General features: G+C 39.1%; 1 protein-coding gene across 1 annotated transcript in view; it reads right to left on the bottom strand.

Annotated features, from left to right (window-relative positions):
* Nucleotides 1-1,174: 1,174 nt before the first annotated feature.
* Nucleotides 1,175-15,473, bottom strand: part of LOC143025476 (dnaJ homolog subfamily C member 2) — a 122,990-nt gene continuing 108,691 nt past the window's right edge. Inside the window, exons 12-14 of the mRNA XM_076185198.1 lie at nucleotides 13,321-13,532; nucleotides 13,008-13,174; nucleotides 1,175-1,712 (exon numbers count right to left, since the gene is read on the bottom strand). Of these exons, the coding sequence (XP_076041313.1) occupies nucleotides 1,650-1,712; nucleotides 13,008-13,174; nucleotides 13,321-13,532 (442 nt within the window). The 3' untranslated portion in view covers nucleotides 1,175-1,649. The remainder of the gene's footprint in view (nucleotides 1,713-13,007; nucleotides 13,175-13,320; nucleotides 13,533-15,473) is intronic.

The following is a 15,473-nucleotide window of genomic DNA, read 5'->3' as shown; positions in this document are numbered from 1 at the left end:
ATTTAGGACACTAAGTTTATGACAGTATTGGCACCTCATCATACAATACTCCACACTAACAATCCCTAGACAACAACATAAGATCATTTTTACTGATAGACCTATGGGCCCACACCTGTGGCTGCTGAGTTACCTGGGAGCCATGGGTCTCCTGCAAGAGACCTGGAGCAACAATTTGATTGACTGATTAGATGCATTTCTTCCTGTTACTAATATCTCCATCGGCTTGGATACATTGGATAGTAGTGAGATTAGCCTGTAGGAGACACGGTTTTCTGATAGTTTGTTTCTCCTCATTTTCTTGATTTTTGCATGAGTGGAAAAGGAAAGGTCACCATGTAAATGAAGCATCTGGCCCTACTGTGAATGTCTTGTGTCTTGCTGCAATGCTTCTGACCTGGGCAATGGGCAGGAGACAGGAATGACCCTTCATCCACAAGGGGCCAAGATGAAAGAGAAATGGATGATGGGTGAAAATGGGATGTATGTATGTATTTGTGTGTGTGTGTGTGTGTGTGTGTGTGTGTGTGTGTGTGTGTGTGTGTGCGCGCGCATGCGTGCCTTGGCTGACTAACTCCCTTATATGGGTAAAAAGGCCTATTGGTAAAATAATAGATTGCTTGGTTTCAATAAAGGTATTATGTGGGCTCTTTCCAGATAGTTTGAATTCTATTGTTCAGCTAAAAGTGGTTGAATATATCAGTTAAGGCTTTCATTGCATTTGGCTGTGGTGCTTTAGATGTATGTCTGAGATTCATATAAAATGCATGTACTCAGATCACAAAACAAACACTCTCCCAGGCATTACACCTACAGAGATATCCCTCCCACAAAAAGCAACAGCCACACTAGATTCATTATGTTCAGATCACCAATATCACCATAGAATAGGGCTGGCCACAGAAGCAATCACCACACAAAAAAGACTATGAACCTTATCTTGTATTATCCACTTGAACTTTACCAAGACAACATCACAATATATCCATGAATGACATAAGGGTCAATCAGGAAGCTGTTGCTGGTGACCTGGGAGTTTGTGTCTCCTGCAAAAGAAACCTGTGGCAATAGATTGACTGAATGACATGATACATAATTGCAACCACTCTCATGTTCAAACTCCCACCCATTCTATTTGCTTGACTATAAAATATGGTTCAAGGAGAAGGCTTGGTCACAAAGTTGTATTTTATTGCATTCATCCTTTACACAAATGATTGAGTTTTAAAAAAGGTTTACATGGATGATGTTATAATAGCAGTGCACATAAATTTAAGATAAATCTAGTATAAAAAGCATGAGATCACTGCATTATCCAGAAAGTAAATACATACATACATATAGCAAGGGCTTTTTTCCCCTTACAAGAGAGGTAGCCCAAGTCAAAGGCATTAATTCACCCCCAACTCATTTCATCCCCACATACTCCACTCCCATTCACTACCCCTCCCTCCCTCTTTTCTTGGCTCCTCCAGGATAGATCATAATGATTCATGGTATAACATATTTCTGTGGTTTCATTTTCTGTGATGCAAAGTCCTTTGTCGAAAAACTTAATATATAATAAGGTCTACATATGAAAAAACAAAGCCAACAACTGTTATGATACTGGGGGCAGGAACAATCCATTTTTATTAATATTTCGTGATTCATTTTTTACCAGAAGCTGCTGCCTGTGCTGCTTTTTTTGCTTTAACCATCTCAACCAGTTCCTGTAAGAAATTAATTTTAAGAAATATCAAAATAAGACATGATTCTTAATGAGCTAAGAACACCATGCACATTTTTTTTTATCAGACTTAATGCCATATTGAAATATTATCTAAACTGCATAAAAGGGAATTGGCCTCCAGCACCAGGAAGGTTAAAATCACAGAATGAGTAATCTTCAATTGTACCAGGACTTTTCCAAAGGAAGTTTCAACTTATTTAATAAAATATATTCACAATAACAATGGTGATTTATATGTTCTTAAAAAACTCAAGGCATAAGTGGGACTGGGAAGACTCCAATCAAAGCACTGATAATTGTTATTAAATGAGCATAGATGTGGTACAGATGGGACCAAAACTGAAGAGATTGGTAGTATATTTGTGAGAAGAAAAATGGATGTGTTAGTGCTGAATGAAATAAGCCAACCTGAAAGAAAGGAGAGTTGCAGTATGGGAGCATAATGGTTAGCGTGTCAGGTAGGAGTGGCATGGGTGGGGCTAGGTTCATGCCTTGGCTGGCTTCTCCCTTGTAAGGGGGAAGAGGCATGTTTGTATATATAGATAAATAGCTTCAAATTCATGTATGATTCAAACTTGGGCTATATATATTTTTTTTTCCTGTGGTAATTGTTATTGGGAATCTTAGTGTTTACTTTAGTTCGGGAAACTTTCCCTTTTTTGATTCAGGAGCCTTTCCTGAAACTTCGAACCACGCTTATCGTAACTTTAAATAAGATATGATTAAACTCCCCTCCTTTTTATTTTGTTTATTAAATCTATGTAACTATTTTGGTTTAATAAATCAGGAATTAACTTTGAGAAATTACTTAAAGTAAATATTAACCTGTGGCCTTCTGAGCTTTTTTTGAACATTCGAGTCCCTTGGAAGACTGTGCGCACTAACATCGGAACAGTCGTCAGATTATCCTGAGCTCAGGACGAAGAAGGGTCTCTTTTTTGGAAACCTCTAACCAAGGGATCACGTCTTCGGTTCAGAAGGCCTTCAAGAACTTTAGAATTTCTAAACCAACTACTACTGAATTATTAAACTATAGTTTTCATAGGTTTAATCTTCTCTAAATGTAATCAATTTAATCTTCTCTAATTTGAGAATTTAATCTTGAATGTTTGAATTTAACTTAATTTTTTTTTTCAGTCGATTTTGACTTTAACCTAATCTCCTCCCTTTGTCATAAGCTACAATCTAGTGCTTTATTTAAAGTTACGATAGGTGGTTACAAAGGCCGGCTTCCTGATGTTCTCTCATTTCGATTTTGTTCGGATTTTGGTAATTTCCTCATTTGAGGACCTTATTTTCCCTTTGATGGAAAGTAACCGGCACTAAGGGGGTGCTTATTCCCATATTCTTTTACAAAGTTTATCAAATTGTTCTATTGAACTTGATGGCCTCTACTGTTTCTAATCGTGGTTTCCCTTGCATTGTCTGTTCTTTTCAGTTTAATTCAAATTGTCTAAATTATATCTTGATGAAACTTCTCTAAGGTCTGTCTTATTGGTTGGTCTATAAGACAGTTTTACAATACGACAGTCGTACACTTGTGAATTTGGGGACGAGTTTGTTTGGGTTGTTGTTTCAAAATGACTAGCGACGAAAAGTCATTTTCTGAGTCTGAGGACTTAAAAAAAAGTCCGAAGACAACAAGCCCATAAAAAATGTCTAATATCAAAGGACATAAAGGCTCTAAAGAATTCTCAACTTGATACTTTATCACTCTCTGTCCTCGACTCCATATTAACCCAGATTGAAGATTTCCTCTCGGAAATACAAAAATTTGATAAAGATATGTACACTCATGCCTCGATTTAACGGACTAAAAGGGGGGACCACCGGTCCGATATACCCGATTGTCCGAAGTTTCCGATACTACTGTATTTCAACAATTACATTACGAAAAAATGAGGAATGAATACAGTACGGTACTTTTACTTTAGCACACTATCCAATCTGTTAGTGTAAATACCTGGGATCTGGCCCAAAATTTTCATCCCAAGAGTACCAAGTCCAAAATTTTCATCAATCGAATACTTCAGCGAATATTGGGTAAGTTGTTTCTTTTGTTTATGAATATCAGACACAGTTTGTTTCTTTACTCCATATCCTCTTCCATACGGTGCCGCCTACGTAGGCGGCATGAGGAGCAAGTGGATACGCGAGGCTGCCATATCGGCGTCTTGATTATATTTATTGTAGTTGCCCCTGCATAATGACATACTCTCTAAACTGTCTTCATCACATTTTCTATGGTTATCAAAATTCACGGATGAAAGAGAGAACGATTGATATAAGCAGTGACTATTTTTTATGATGCGAGTATTATGAAGCAACATCGTACGTCTGGCAGCTAATGCTGCCCGCGAGATTTTGGCCCGGAGTGAAGTGGATATTCATCACACACCTGCTTCACCGACACTCCACTTTCCAACTTTTTAATCAACACAAGCTTCTGTGATACTGTTAAATTGACTCTTTTCCTCTTTTCTACAGGATGTAGAGGTGCCATGGTTAAAAAAACTGTTGAATTATTTCACAAACAACACACAAAACAGAGCCAAAAAGGTCGAAAAACACGGACCAAACAGCTCCACGTGTTCCGGCACAGTTGTAAACAAAGCGACCATAGGTCATCTGGCGGTCAACTGCGGAAACATCGGACCGCGTCCGGTCGCTCCAGACGATCCGGAAGCTACAGATTTTGTCCGTTGCATCCGAAATCCGTTAAAGTGAGGTCCGTTAAATCGAGGTATGAGTGTACTTGTTACTCCTTGAAGAAAGAGGGGACGAGGATATGGAAAAATCCAGGGATTACCGCCTGTCTATCCTCCTAGAATTGTCTCCTTTTAAGGAATGGAGACAAGGATTAAGAGGAGTCCAAGGTTCTAAGGATGGTGATTCTAGCAAATCCATTGGAGTTGATTCTGTAAAACTTCCCCTCCCTCCTGTTGTTCTTCAACACTTTTGAGAGCAATTCTCACAATCCCTTTGCCTACTTCAATTTTAAAAAGGGTTTTCAGAATGCCATTGCTGGTATTCCCAATCTGACTAATAGTCAGAAATTAATTTATCTAAAAGGGTAGCTCAGAGGGAAGACTTTTCACTTAGATGAATCTAATTATGACACTGCATTCCTTCTTCTTGATGATTTGTTTTTTAATAAGGAAGAGATCTTAGACAAGGTGTTAAATTCTATTATTAATGCATCTGAGGTCTCCAAGTTGAAGGACCTAGAAAGTTACATTAGGTTTGTAGATTCTAAACTACAAGACCTTAAGGGGATTGGAGTTGACTTTAATAAGGCTGGAAGCGAGGGCCTCCTTTTGATTAGTAAGTTAATTTTACATAAATTACCTAAATTTTTCTTGATTGAATTCTCAGGTGATTAATTCAAATTACCCCAATTTTAATCAACTTAAAGTTTATCAATCTGTTTTAGTTAGACTTAAAATGGGATCTGATGACCTTAACGTCAGTCCCAGACGAAGTGATACTACCAGCTCCCTTGCTTTCAAGGAAAATTCTTTGAAAAAACCTGTTGATTCTAGCAAGGGAGTAAATCACTCCTTTAAGGTCAATCCAGATTCCGTTAAGAAGTCTAGCTTCAGATGTAGATTTTGCCCCGCAAGTTCAGAGTGTTCTTCCTATATTTCCCTTGAACACAGAAAAGCTAGAGCAGCTCAATTAGGACTGTGTAACCGATGTTTGAATCATGGACATGGCCCTTTGGAATGCCCCGGGTTAAAGGCCACTCTGCCTTATAAATGTTTTGTGTGTTAAATGTTTTGTGTGTTACAAATCCGAGCACCATGGAGCCATGTGTCCTATGGCTAACAAGTTACCTCTTTCCAAAGGGAAAATGTTTAATTTCCATGGTTTATCACATTCAATTGTTCCTTTGGTTTCCCTTCCTGTTAGCTGAGGCAAGAGAACTGCCCAATGTCTCTTCCTATTAGACATTGGAACCCAGTTTCCCATCATTAACAAGGAATTGGTGGAGGACAGAGTAGGACCTTGTTTAAGTCCTCCTATGGACAATTTGGTTTCTTCATTTGGTTTACCTCTTATGAATAAAAGAGGTTTTAATTACACTACAAACTTAAAACTTCCCTCTGGGATGAATCTGTTTAGTTTGTTTCTTTGCAATAGACAGATTCAACTTGTCCATACAAATTCCTTCATTATCCTCTGTACTCCAAAGTATGAACGATCATGAATTTTATGTTTCCCCTAGGTGAAGGGAGATCAACTAAAGGTTTTAGGCATCATTGGAAATGACATTTTGCAAAACTTTCAGCAGTTTTCTATTGAGAGAGCCCCCTTATATGGTAGCCCGTCTTGCAACTTGCTGAAGGTTTCATTCCATACAGGACCGGGTTCAATATATCCCTCCTTGTGAGAAACCTTTCTATATAAAGCGAATGATAAAGGGGGTTTCTGAAATGCCCTCTAATGAAGTACAAAATTCTGATAGCTTCAAATTAAGGAGAAACCTTTGAGGACAAATCCCAAATCTGACCTTGGAGTCGATTCGTTAAATTGTATTGAGAAATACAATGGGGATTCTCTTATTTTCTATAATTCTTCTTTGAAGGCCAATGGAATTTCTCTAAAGAAACCTGAGAAGGAAACTTCCTTTACTCAGTCTAAAAGGACTGTTAAATACTTTCCTCCCAAAAGGTTAGGGAATGAAAGGTTACTTGTCAATTTCTGTTTAGAACCTGTAATTTTACAATTTGATCCTTTGCAGGAAGTTTTTGTTAACTCTAATGTAGAGTATGGTCTTGATAATTTTTATTCTTTAGAATCCATTGGCATTAAAGAAGAACAAACCCCTGACATTGATGCTTTGGAAGTTGATCAATTTAAACAGTCCATTTCCTTGGAGCATGGACACTGTTATGTAAAGATCCCGTGGAAAAAGGATTTGGTGAACCTTGTTCCTTCAAATCTAAAGATTGCCTTGGCAATGGCACAAAGGGTCTATGACAAGTTTGAGCAAAGGGGCCTTAGGGAGGAGTATGAAGCTGTGTTTGACCAGCAAGAGGCCTTGGGTATTATTGAACCAGTTACTAAAAGTCCCTGGCCAAATTTTTGTACCCCATAGACATGTGCTCATGAATGATTAATCTTGCCACCTCTAAAATAAGACCTGATTTCAACTGCTCTCTCGCAAACAACACAACATACACTCTATAAAGGATTTGTGGGAAAACCCAGTTTCGGCTGTGGCCTTCCTTGGGGAGACGGGACTGCTCGGACAGACAGTCTAGGGAACGACAACAACAACAACAACAACTGCTCTCTCGAAATAGGAAATGCCCCTCCCTTAAATGAAGCTGCATTCCTGGGAGTTGATTTGATGAACAACCTCCTCTCTCTCTTGTTGTACTTCAGAACCAACAATTTTGTCATTTTAGCAGATGTTATGAAAGCCTTCTTGCAGATCCATTTGAAAGATGAGGGTGATCATAATAGGTTCTGTTTCTTTAGGAGGATTAACAACCAATATATTCCTTACAGATATAATACCATCATTTTTGGTTTCATCTGTTCTCCCTTCATAGTGAACTTCATTATCCAACATCATCTTCCATGCAGCCTGACATTCTAACTGCCTCCTTAATTAAGGATAAATTCTATGTAGACAATCTGGTCTACACTACCAATGAATTTCGTTCCCTCCCTGCTATGGTCGAGAGGATTAATGAGATCATGCTTAATGGAAGTTTACAAGAAGTCATTTGCAATAAGGAAGAGATAAAGGTGTTGGGATATATTTATAATAAGAATTATGATACCTTGAGAATCAAGGATGTTTCCCTTAACAAAGATGCCTCGATCAAAAGACAAGTTTTGTCTTCTTTGGCTTCTATATTTGATCCATTAGGTCTTTTTTCTCCTGTGCTATTACAAGGAAAAATTCTTATTAGAGAGATGTGCCAAAAAATGGTAGATTGGAATTGGAAATTGGATAGCGAGTTGCTTACAAAATGGAAGAAGTTATGCGAAAACTTTAGGAAGGTTAATGATTTATCCTTTAAAAGGAAAACTTTCTGTTCTGAAACTCCCCTTAAATTATTTGTTTTTGCTGATGCTTCTAAGGAAGCCTATGGATGTGCCATCTATGTAGGGCAAGAAAGAAGAGTTAAAAGATTCTAATGGCTCTCTCTTCTATTTGCCAAGGTCAAGGCTCCTATTAACCCCTTCCATACGGTGCCGCACACGTAGGCGTCATGGACTTAGATCTCGGTGGCAGCAACCAATGCCAGCCGTACGACGTGTCGTAATAATACTCGCATCATAAAATATAGTCACCGCTTATATCGATCGTTCTCTCTTCACCCGTGAATTTTGATAACCATAGAAAATGCGATTACAAAAGAATTAGAAAGAATGTCATTATGGAGGGGCGACTACAATAAATATAATCAAGACGCCGATATGGCAGCCTCGCGAATACACTCGCTCCCCATGATGCCTACGTGTGCGGCACCGTATGGAAGGGGTTAAATCAAGAACATTACCTTCTTTGGAGCTTATGGCAGCTTTACTATCTTTGAAATGCCTCAAAACTATTTTTGAGGAAGGACCAGTGTCTTCCCCACTGGTTGATTCTGTGGTACTCATTGTTGATAGTCAAGTTGTTCTTTCTTGGATCCTGACCAACAAGGCTCCTAAGAATATATTTGTTAACAATAGATTGAAGGAAATTTCCAATCTTTTGGAAATTTTCAAGGCCAAGTATACTCCTATTTCCTTTACTTATGTTCCTTCTGAACATAATATAGCTGATTTTATAATCAAACCTTGCAGTGCAAAGGTGTTCAAGGAAAAATCAAATTGGTGGGTTTATGGACCAGAAGGTTGATGTTGCCACCTTATACATGGCTGAAGGGTCACTTGGGATGTATTCCCTCCAGCATGAAGGGAGACATTGTCAATGCAGCTGTTGTCCAAGTTGACACTCCTCCTCTAATTGATGTCTTAAAGTTTTCTTCTTACAGCAAACTTTTACATCACACTTCTTTGATCTTTAAGGCTGTCTTTTTGTTTAAGAAGTCTAATGCTGACCCAGTTAAGGCCACTTCTAATTATTTGATGGGTATAATGCAAAGGGATTCCTTCCCTGCTGAATTGGCTTATTTACAGAACTCCAATACTAATGACATACCTCCTTTAGTAAGTCAAATGAACTTGTTCTTGGACAATAATGGTTTGATAAGGTCCAAGGGCAGAACTGACAAGAACATTGACCTCAAATATGAGGGTGTGAATCCCCTTTTTTTGTCCAAATCTCATCACTTGACTAAACTCCAGCCATACCTTGACACACTCAACACATGGTTCATCACAAACAGACTCAAAATAGCTCCAACCAAATCTACAGCAACACTTCTCACCAACTGGACAAAAGAACACAAATACATACCTCATCTCTACATCAACAACACTCTAATACCACACACAAACACACCGAAAATTCTTGGTGTAACATACAATACATCCATGTCTTTCAAACAACACAAACATAAAAAACAAATGCACACCCAGACTTAACGCACTTAAGTCAATCACTGGAACAACATTTGGACAAAACAAAGAAACTAATATAACAATATACAAACAATGCATACGCTCAGTGTTGAATTATGCGAGTCCTGCATGGGCTCCTAATCTCAGTGAGACACACCACAACACCCTTCAAATCATACAAAACAAAGCCCTAAAAACAATTACAGGCTGCACAAATACAACACCTACAGACCATTTACACCATGAAACAAAAGTCCTCAAAGTCAAGGACCACCTCGACATGAGACACACACAAACACTTGCCGCAGCCACCACAAACACATTACACCCGCTACACTACATAGCAGAACACCCACACACACCAAGAAACATTAAAACAACACCCAAAGACCTTTATCACGCACAGATACTCTCTTCTCTTCCTCCACAACCACCAAATACCAGCCTCCGGAAACATATTCATAATCATATCACTCACCGCTCCATTAACACACTGAAAGACAACACACTGCTGCATGCCAGACCCCCTGATATCCACCCTTCTGAATCCTCTCTCCCACGAAAGGACAGAGTCCACTTGGCCAGACTGCGGTGCGGTCACCACCCAGCACTTCTAAGCTACCAGAAGAGGCTGGATGACCGCGTTGTGAACAGCTGCCCAGGATGTAACACTTCACCCCATACCATACAACACATAATGGAAGACTGCATTATACACAATCATGCACGCAAACAACACAACATACGCTCTATAAAGGATTTGTGGGAAAACCCAGTTTCGGCTATGGCATTCCTTGGGGAGACGGGACTGCTCGGACAGACAGTCTAGGGAACGACAACAACAACAACTCTTGATATTCTTTGCTCATTGCCAAGTAATGCACATGGGACTTCAAGCTACTCTTAATTTCCTTCGCATGCATGGATTCTGGATCTTAGCCAGACAAGCTGTTTTAAACATTTTGAAGGGTTGTATAGTTTGTAAAAAATATAATTCCCATGCTGTAAACTATCCTTCTCTTTCCTCTTTACTTGCCTCTAGAGTAAATTTAAGTGTGCCTTTTGCCCATACTGGTGTGGATTACACGGGGCATTTATGGGTTAGAGACAGAAATGGAGATAAGGTCAAGGCTTACATTTTGATATCTACTTGTTTTAATACTAGAGCTGTTCATTTGGAAGTCGTGGATTCTATGTCCACTCCTGAGTTCATTTTGGCTTTCGTTAGATTTACTAACAGATATGGAATTCTTTCAGTAATCCATTCTGATAATGCCAAATCCTTTATACAAGCAGGAAGTATTATTGGACAAGTTCTATCATCTTCTGAATTTGAAGAGAAGTATAAAACTTCCCTTGTTCAGCACAGAACCATCCCTGTTTATGTTGCATGGAATGGTGCCACTTGGGAAAGGTTAATTCAGACAGTGAAACAATGTCTCAATAAGGTAGGTAGGTCTGTTCCTTCCTTGGGAGATTACCACTCTTTTGTCCAATGTTCAAAAAATTTTGAACAATAGACCTCTTACTTCTCGTTCCTGTGAAAATGAGGTAGATGTTATTACCCCTAATCATTTCCTTATAGGAAGGACCATTCCTTCCTTGATGTTTGGCAATTTGGAACAAGTCCCTAAATGTGAATCAGGGGAAGACTATCCTTTCTTCTTAACTTAGTCATGGACTGTAGGAATTATTTTTATGAAGAGTTTAAGAAATGATGGCTGACAGAGTACTTTGTCAGCTTAAAGGAATGGAATAGAGCTGCGTACCACAGTTCTAGAAGATGGGAAAAGGGTGACATTGCTTTTTTGAAACTGCCTTTTAAGACCAGACCCTTCTGGCCCTTAGTTCGTGCTGTTGAAACTTTTCCTGACCAAGACCATGCGATACGTACAGTCTCTGTCATTATGCCTGATGGAAACTCTATAAAAGTCAACGTTAGACTTTTAATCCCTCTAGAGCTCCATGCTGAGTTACATTCCTGTCATGAGGATGAATCCCCTGGGGATCCTATTTTGCAGACTAGTGAGTTGGAGCCCTTTGAAGAGGCCTAAAACTTGGAGGAGGTTATTTAATTGGAAAATGACTGTGTCGCTCCAGAACCTACCTCTTTGAGACCTTCTCATAAGACTGCGCTAGCCTCTAGAGACCAAGTAAGGTCTCTAGCTCTTAAAAAGTTATTGTAAATTTTCCTCTAAAGTGTTGTATTCATTAAACACTCTTTTTGTTGTCAGGGATGTTGTGGTAATTGTTATTGGTAATCTTAGTGTTTACCTTAGTTCGGGAAACTTTCCCTCAAAGTGTTATTTTCTTTGATTCAGGAGCCTTTCCTGAAACTTCGAACCATGCTTCTCGTAACTTTAAATAAGATACAATTAAACTCCCCCCCCTCACTATTTTGTTTATATCTATGTAACTATTTTGGTTTAATAAATTGGGAATTAACTTTGATAAATTACTTAAAGTAAATATTAACCCGTGGCCTTCTGAGCTCTTTTCGAATGTTTGAGTCCCTTGGAAGACTGTGCGCACTAACGTTGGAACAGTTGTCAGATTACCCTGAGCTCATGACGAAGAAGGACCTCTTTTTTGGAAACCTCTAACCAAGGGATCACGTCTTCAGTTCAGAAGGCCTTCAAGAACTTTAGAATTTCTAAACCAACTACTTTTAGAGAATCTACACAGGTTAAAACAAAGGTGACCGGTAAGTTTTCAAATATAACTACTGAATTATTAAACCGTGGTTTTCATACCCCAAATACCATACTTAGATTTTCATCATACTATTATTATACTTTTTCTGCGTGAGGGGACAGAGAAGGGGGTTGCCAGTAAGTGAAGCAGCTTTGCTACAGTTGTACTGTGTCTTACTACATTGCTTCTGACCCAGGGATGACCCATCATCCATGAGGAGCTATGATGAGAGGGAGAAAAGTGTGCAGATTCTTGTATAATCTTCTAGTTTGCTTGTCTACTTTTGTTATTCATTGTTTTTTTTTTCTACTTTCATTATCACCAGGAGGTGCCAAGATAGGAGGGAGGGTAGAGGGTTGAGGGGAGTGGAGTGTATTAGGGATGAAATGGGTGGGAATGGTTTTTATGCCTTTTTCTTTTTGGCTATCTCCCTTGTAAGGAGGAAAAAGCCTTTGGTGTTTGTATATGTGTATTATCACCAAGTCATCTCGATTTTTTTTTTCCTATTTCACATCTTTTGTTGAACCAGTCTTACATACATATACCAAAGGCTTTTTTTTACCCTTACACGGGGGGCGGGTAGCCAAAAAGTAAAAGGCACAGAAACCATTCCCACCCATTCCATCCCCTACATATTCCACTCCCCTCCACCCTCTTCCCTCCCTCTCATCTTGGCACCTCCTGTTTCCATTAATTTTCAGCAGATATTTGTTCACTATGAGGTTGTAAATGCACAGAAAGATTTACAATTTCTTCATATGGTGACATGTTTTTGTGTAACCAGGTGAAAGAGGGGAGCAATTACTGGTTGTCTGCTCTTCATGTGTGAAAAAGTGTAAGAAATATAGTTAAAGTTCACAGAGAAAGATTTTGGTCCCAGTCCAAAGTTATCCCATTGGGACTGTACCTAATAATGGAGGTGAAGGGTTGATGGGTTTTGAAAATGGGCAGCTCTGCTGTCCATCTTGCAGGACCACCACAAGCAGGTACCCATTGTTGGTCCCTGGAGAGTCTGTCAACACTTGACTACAACTAAAACTGATACCCTTACCTTATAGCGCCTCATGCAGTCCTTCTTTGTCCTATTAGGTACACACTCAGCAATACGATCCCACCGGTCTTGTGTGGAAGCTGGAAAGGTTTTGAGAGCCTGTTCCAGCAATTTCTGCTCCTCTGCTGTCCAAGATGCTGGATTCATACCAAGCATATCTTGAGGAGCTGTGAAAAAAACAGGATATCAGTAAATAAATACCAAATGCACTGATACTAGATTTACTTTGGTGACACTTATAAATCTATTACTCTCTATCCTTGGTTTCCACAAATAATCTAACCTAATCTGACATCCAGAAACAATAACTTACTATCATATCGTTGAGAGGCCTTGGAGTCACTAATGGTGGAGGCAACTTTGTGTGACTTCTCCAGGTTCTGATAGGCAGCTTTGTTTGCCGCTTCCCTCATTTGGGCCTGATCTGAACTCTGCAGTTCCTTGGCTTTATTGAGGACTTCCTTGGCATTGCGATTAATACCTGAAGTACTATGTTGGTTGATGTACTCTGCTGCTACATCCCACCTAATTAGAAATCAATCTTTAAAACACATACAATATAAATACAGATGTAAACCTACAAATAGTTTAAGCTAAGCATTTTGATTGTTCTAACTATGGTTGTTTTAAGTTGACATAATGAAATGAAAGACCATTACAAGTTTAACTCAATCCAGCTAAACAATCAGATAAAAAAATATGAAAACACATTACTGCTTGTAGTCAATCCCCACCAACTGCCACATATGAAACATCTTTTTTTATAATGAAGCTGTCAAATACAGATGTAAACCTGCAAACAGTTTAAACATTTTGATTGTTCTAACTACAGTTGTTTTAAGCTGACAATCAGATAAATAAAATATGAAAACACATTACTATATACATACATATACCAAAGGCTTTTTCCCTCTTATAAGGGAGGTTGCCAAAAAACAAAGGCATAAAAACTACTCCCTCCCATTCCATCCCCACATGCTCCAATCCCACCTCTTCCCTCCCTCTTATCTTGGCTCCTCCTGGATGATGGGTCATCCCTGCATCTCACCCTCTGCCCCATATGTAAGCCACACCCAATGATGGTTACACCATCCTCCTTCTTCCACACACCATCTTTGCACACCTTGTGACTCCCTCCTTGAAACATCCCCATTCCTCTGCCACTCCTAGTTCTACTCTATCCTTCACTCCCTCCCACCCTTCTCTCAGTTTCTTCTTGTACTCCTTCTCCTTTTCTCTCTCATTAAAGCAGTTTACTCTTAGCACCTCCCTACCTTCTGTCCTTTTCCTCTTTATCTCTCCTCCACTTTCAACTTACCTTCTACCAAAAATTATCTGATATTCCCCACTCTCTCCCCTAAGAACATGTACATCCAAAACTCTTCCTACTGTTCTCATGGTTACCACTATATAGTCCATTAAAACCCTATCTACCACCCTTCCATCCACCACCCTGTCCCATGTTTACTTATGCTTGACTTTTCCCTAAACACTTTGTCAGTTATCATCAACTCTTTTTACATAAGAACATAACATAAGAATGAAGGAGACTGCAAGAGACCATAAGGCCTACACAAGGCAGCTCCGTATCCATCACCACCTGTCATCCCCATCCATAAAGTTGTCTAATCTTTTCTTAAAACAACTGATAGTTTCAGCGCTTACTACATGGTTACTAAGTCTATTCCATTCGTCGTCCACCCTACTAACCCCTTCGACACGATGACACCTACGTAGGAGTCATGAGGAGCAAGTGGGTACACGAGGATGCCGATGTCTTGATTATACAGACGCTCCTCTACTTACGTTTATTCGTTTTACGTTTTTTCGATTTTACGTTTGAACTGACTGTAAAAAAAAAAAATTTGAGTGAATTTTTTAGTTTAGCGTGCTCTCCGTAGTTCAAACGACACTTGCACATGACGCTGCATCCATTGTTTACATTGCACAAACGACAAACTGAACATGCCTTGCCTCATCTTCCTCCTCCTCCTCCACCATTTCAATTTACGTTGCTTGAATTTAATTTATTTGAAATTGTTATTATTTTACAATGTTATGTGTATAATTAATTATTTAGGGGTGTTTTATAAGATACGGTAATAGAATTTACGGATGTATAGTACAGTAACAACTTACGTTCATTTTCAACTTATGTTCGGCCGTTCGGAACGTAACTAAAACGTAAGTTGAGGAGCGTCTGTATATATTGTAGTTGTACCTGCGTGACCCCCATACTCTGTAAACTAGCTTCATCATATTTTCTATAGTTATCAAAATTCACGGGTGAAAGAGAATGAGCAGTACAGCAGTAACTTTGTTTTTTATAATGCGAGTATTATGACACAACATCGCACGTCTGGCAGCTAATGCTGCCCGCGAGATTTTGGCCCGGAGTGAAGGGGTTAAACAAATTCTTGCCTATTTCCTTCTTAAATCTAAATTTGTCCAGTTTATAACCATTAC

Source organism: Oratosquilla oratoria, chromosome 5 (genome assembly GCF_046742065.1).
Source record: "Oratosquilla oratoria isolate Oo_2021 chromosome 5, ASM4674206v1, whole genome shotgun sequence".
Taxonomy (NCBI): domain Eukaryota; kingdom Metazoa; phylum Arthropoda; class Malacostraca; order Stomatopoda; family Squillidae; genus Oratosquilla; species Oratosquilla oratoria.
The sequence above is the reverse complement of the archived record's forward strand: the minus strand, read 5'-3'. Positions and strand labels throughout refer to the sequence as shown.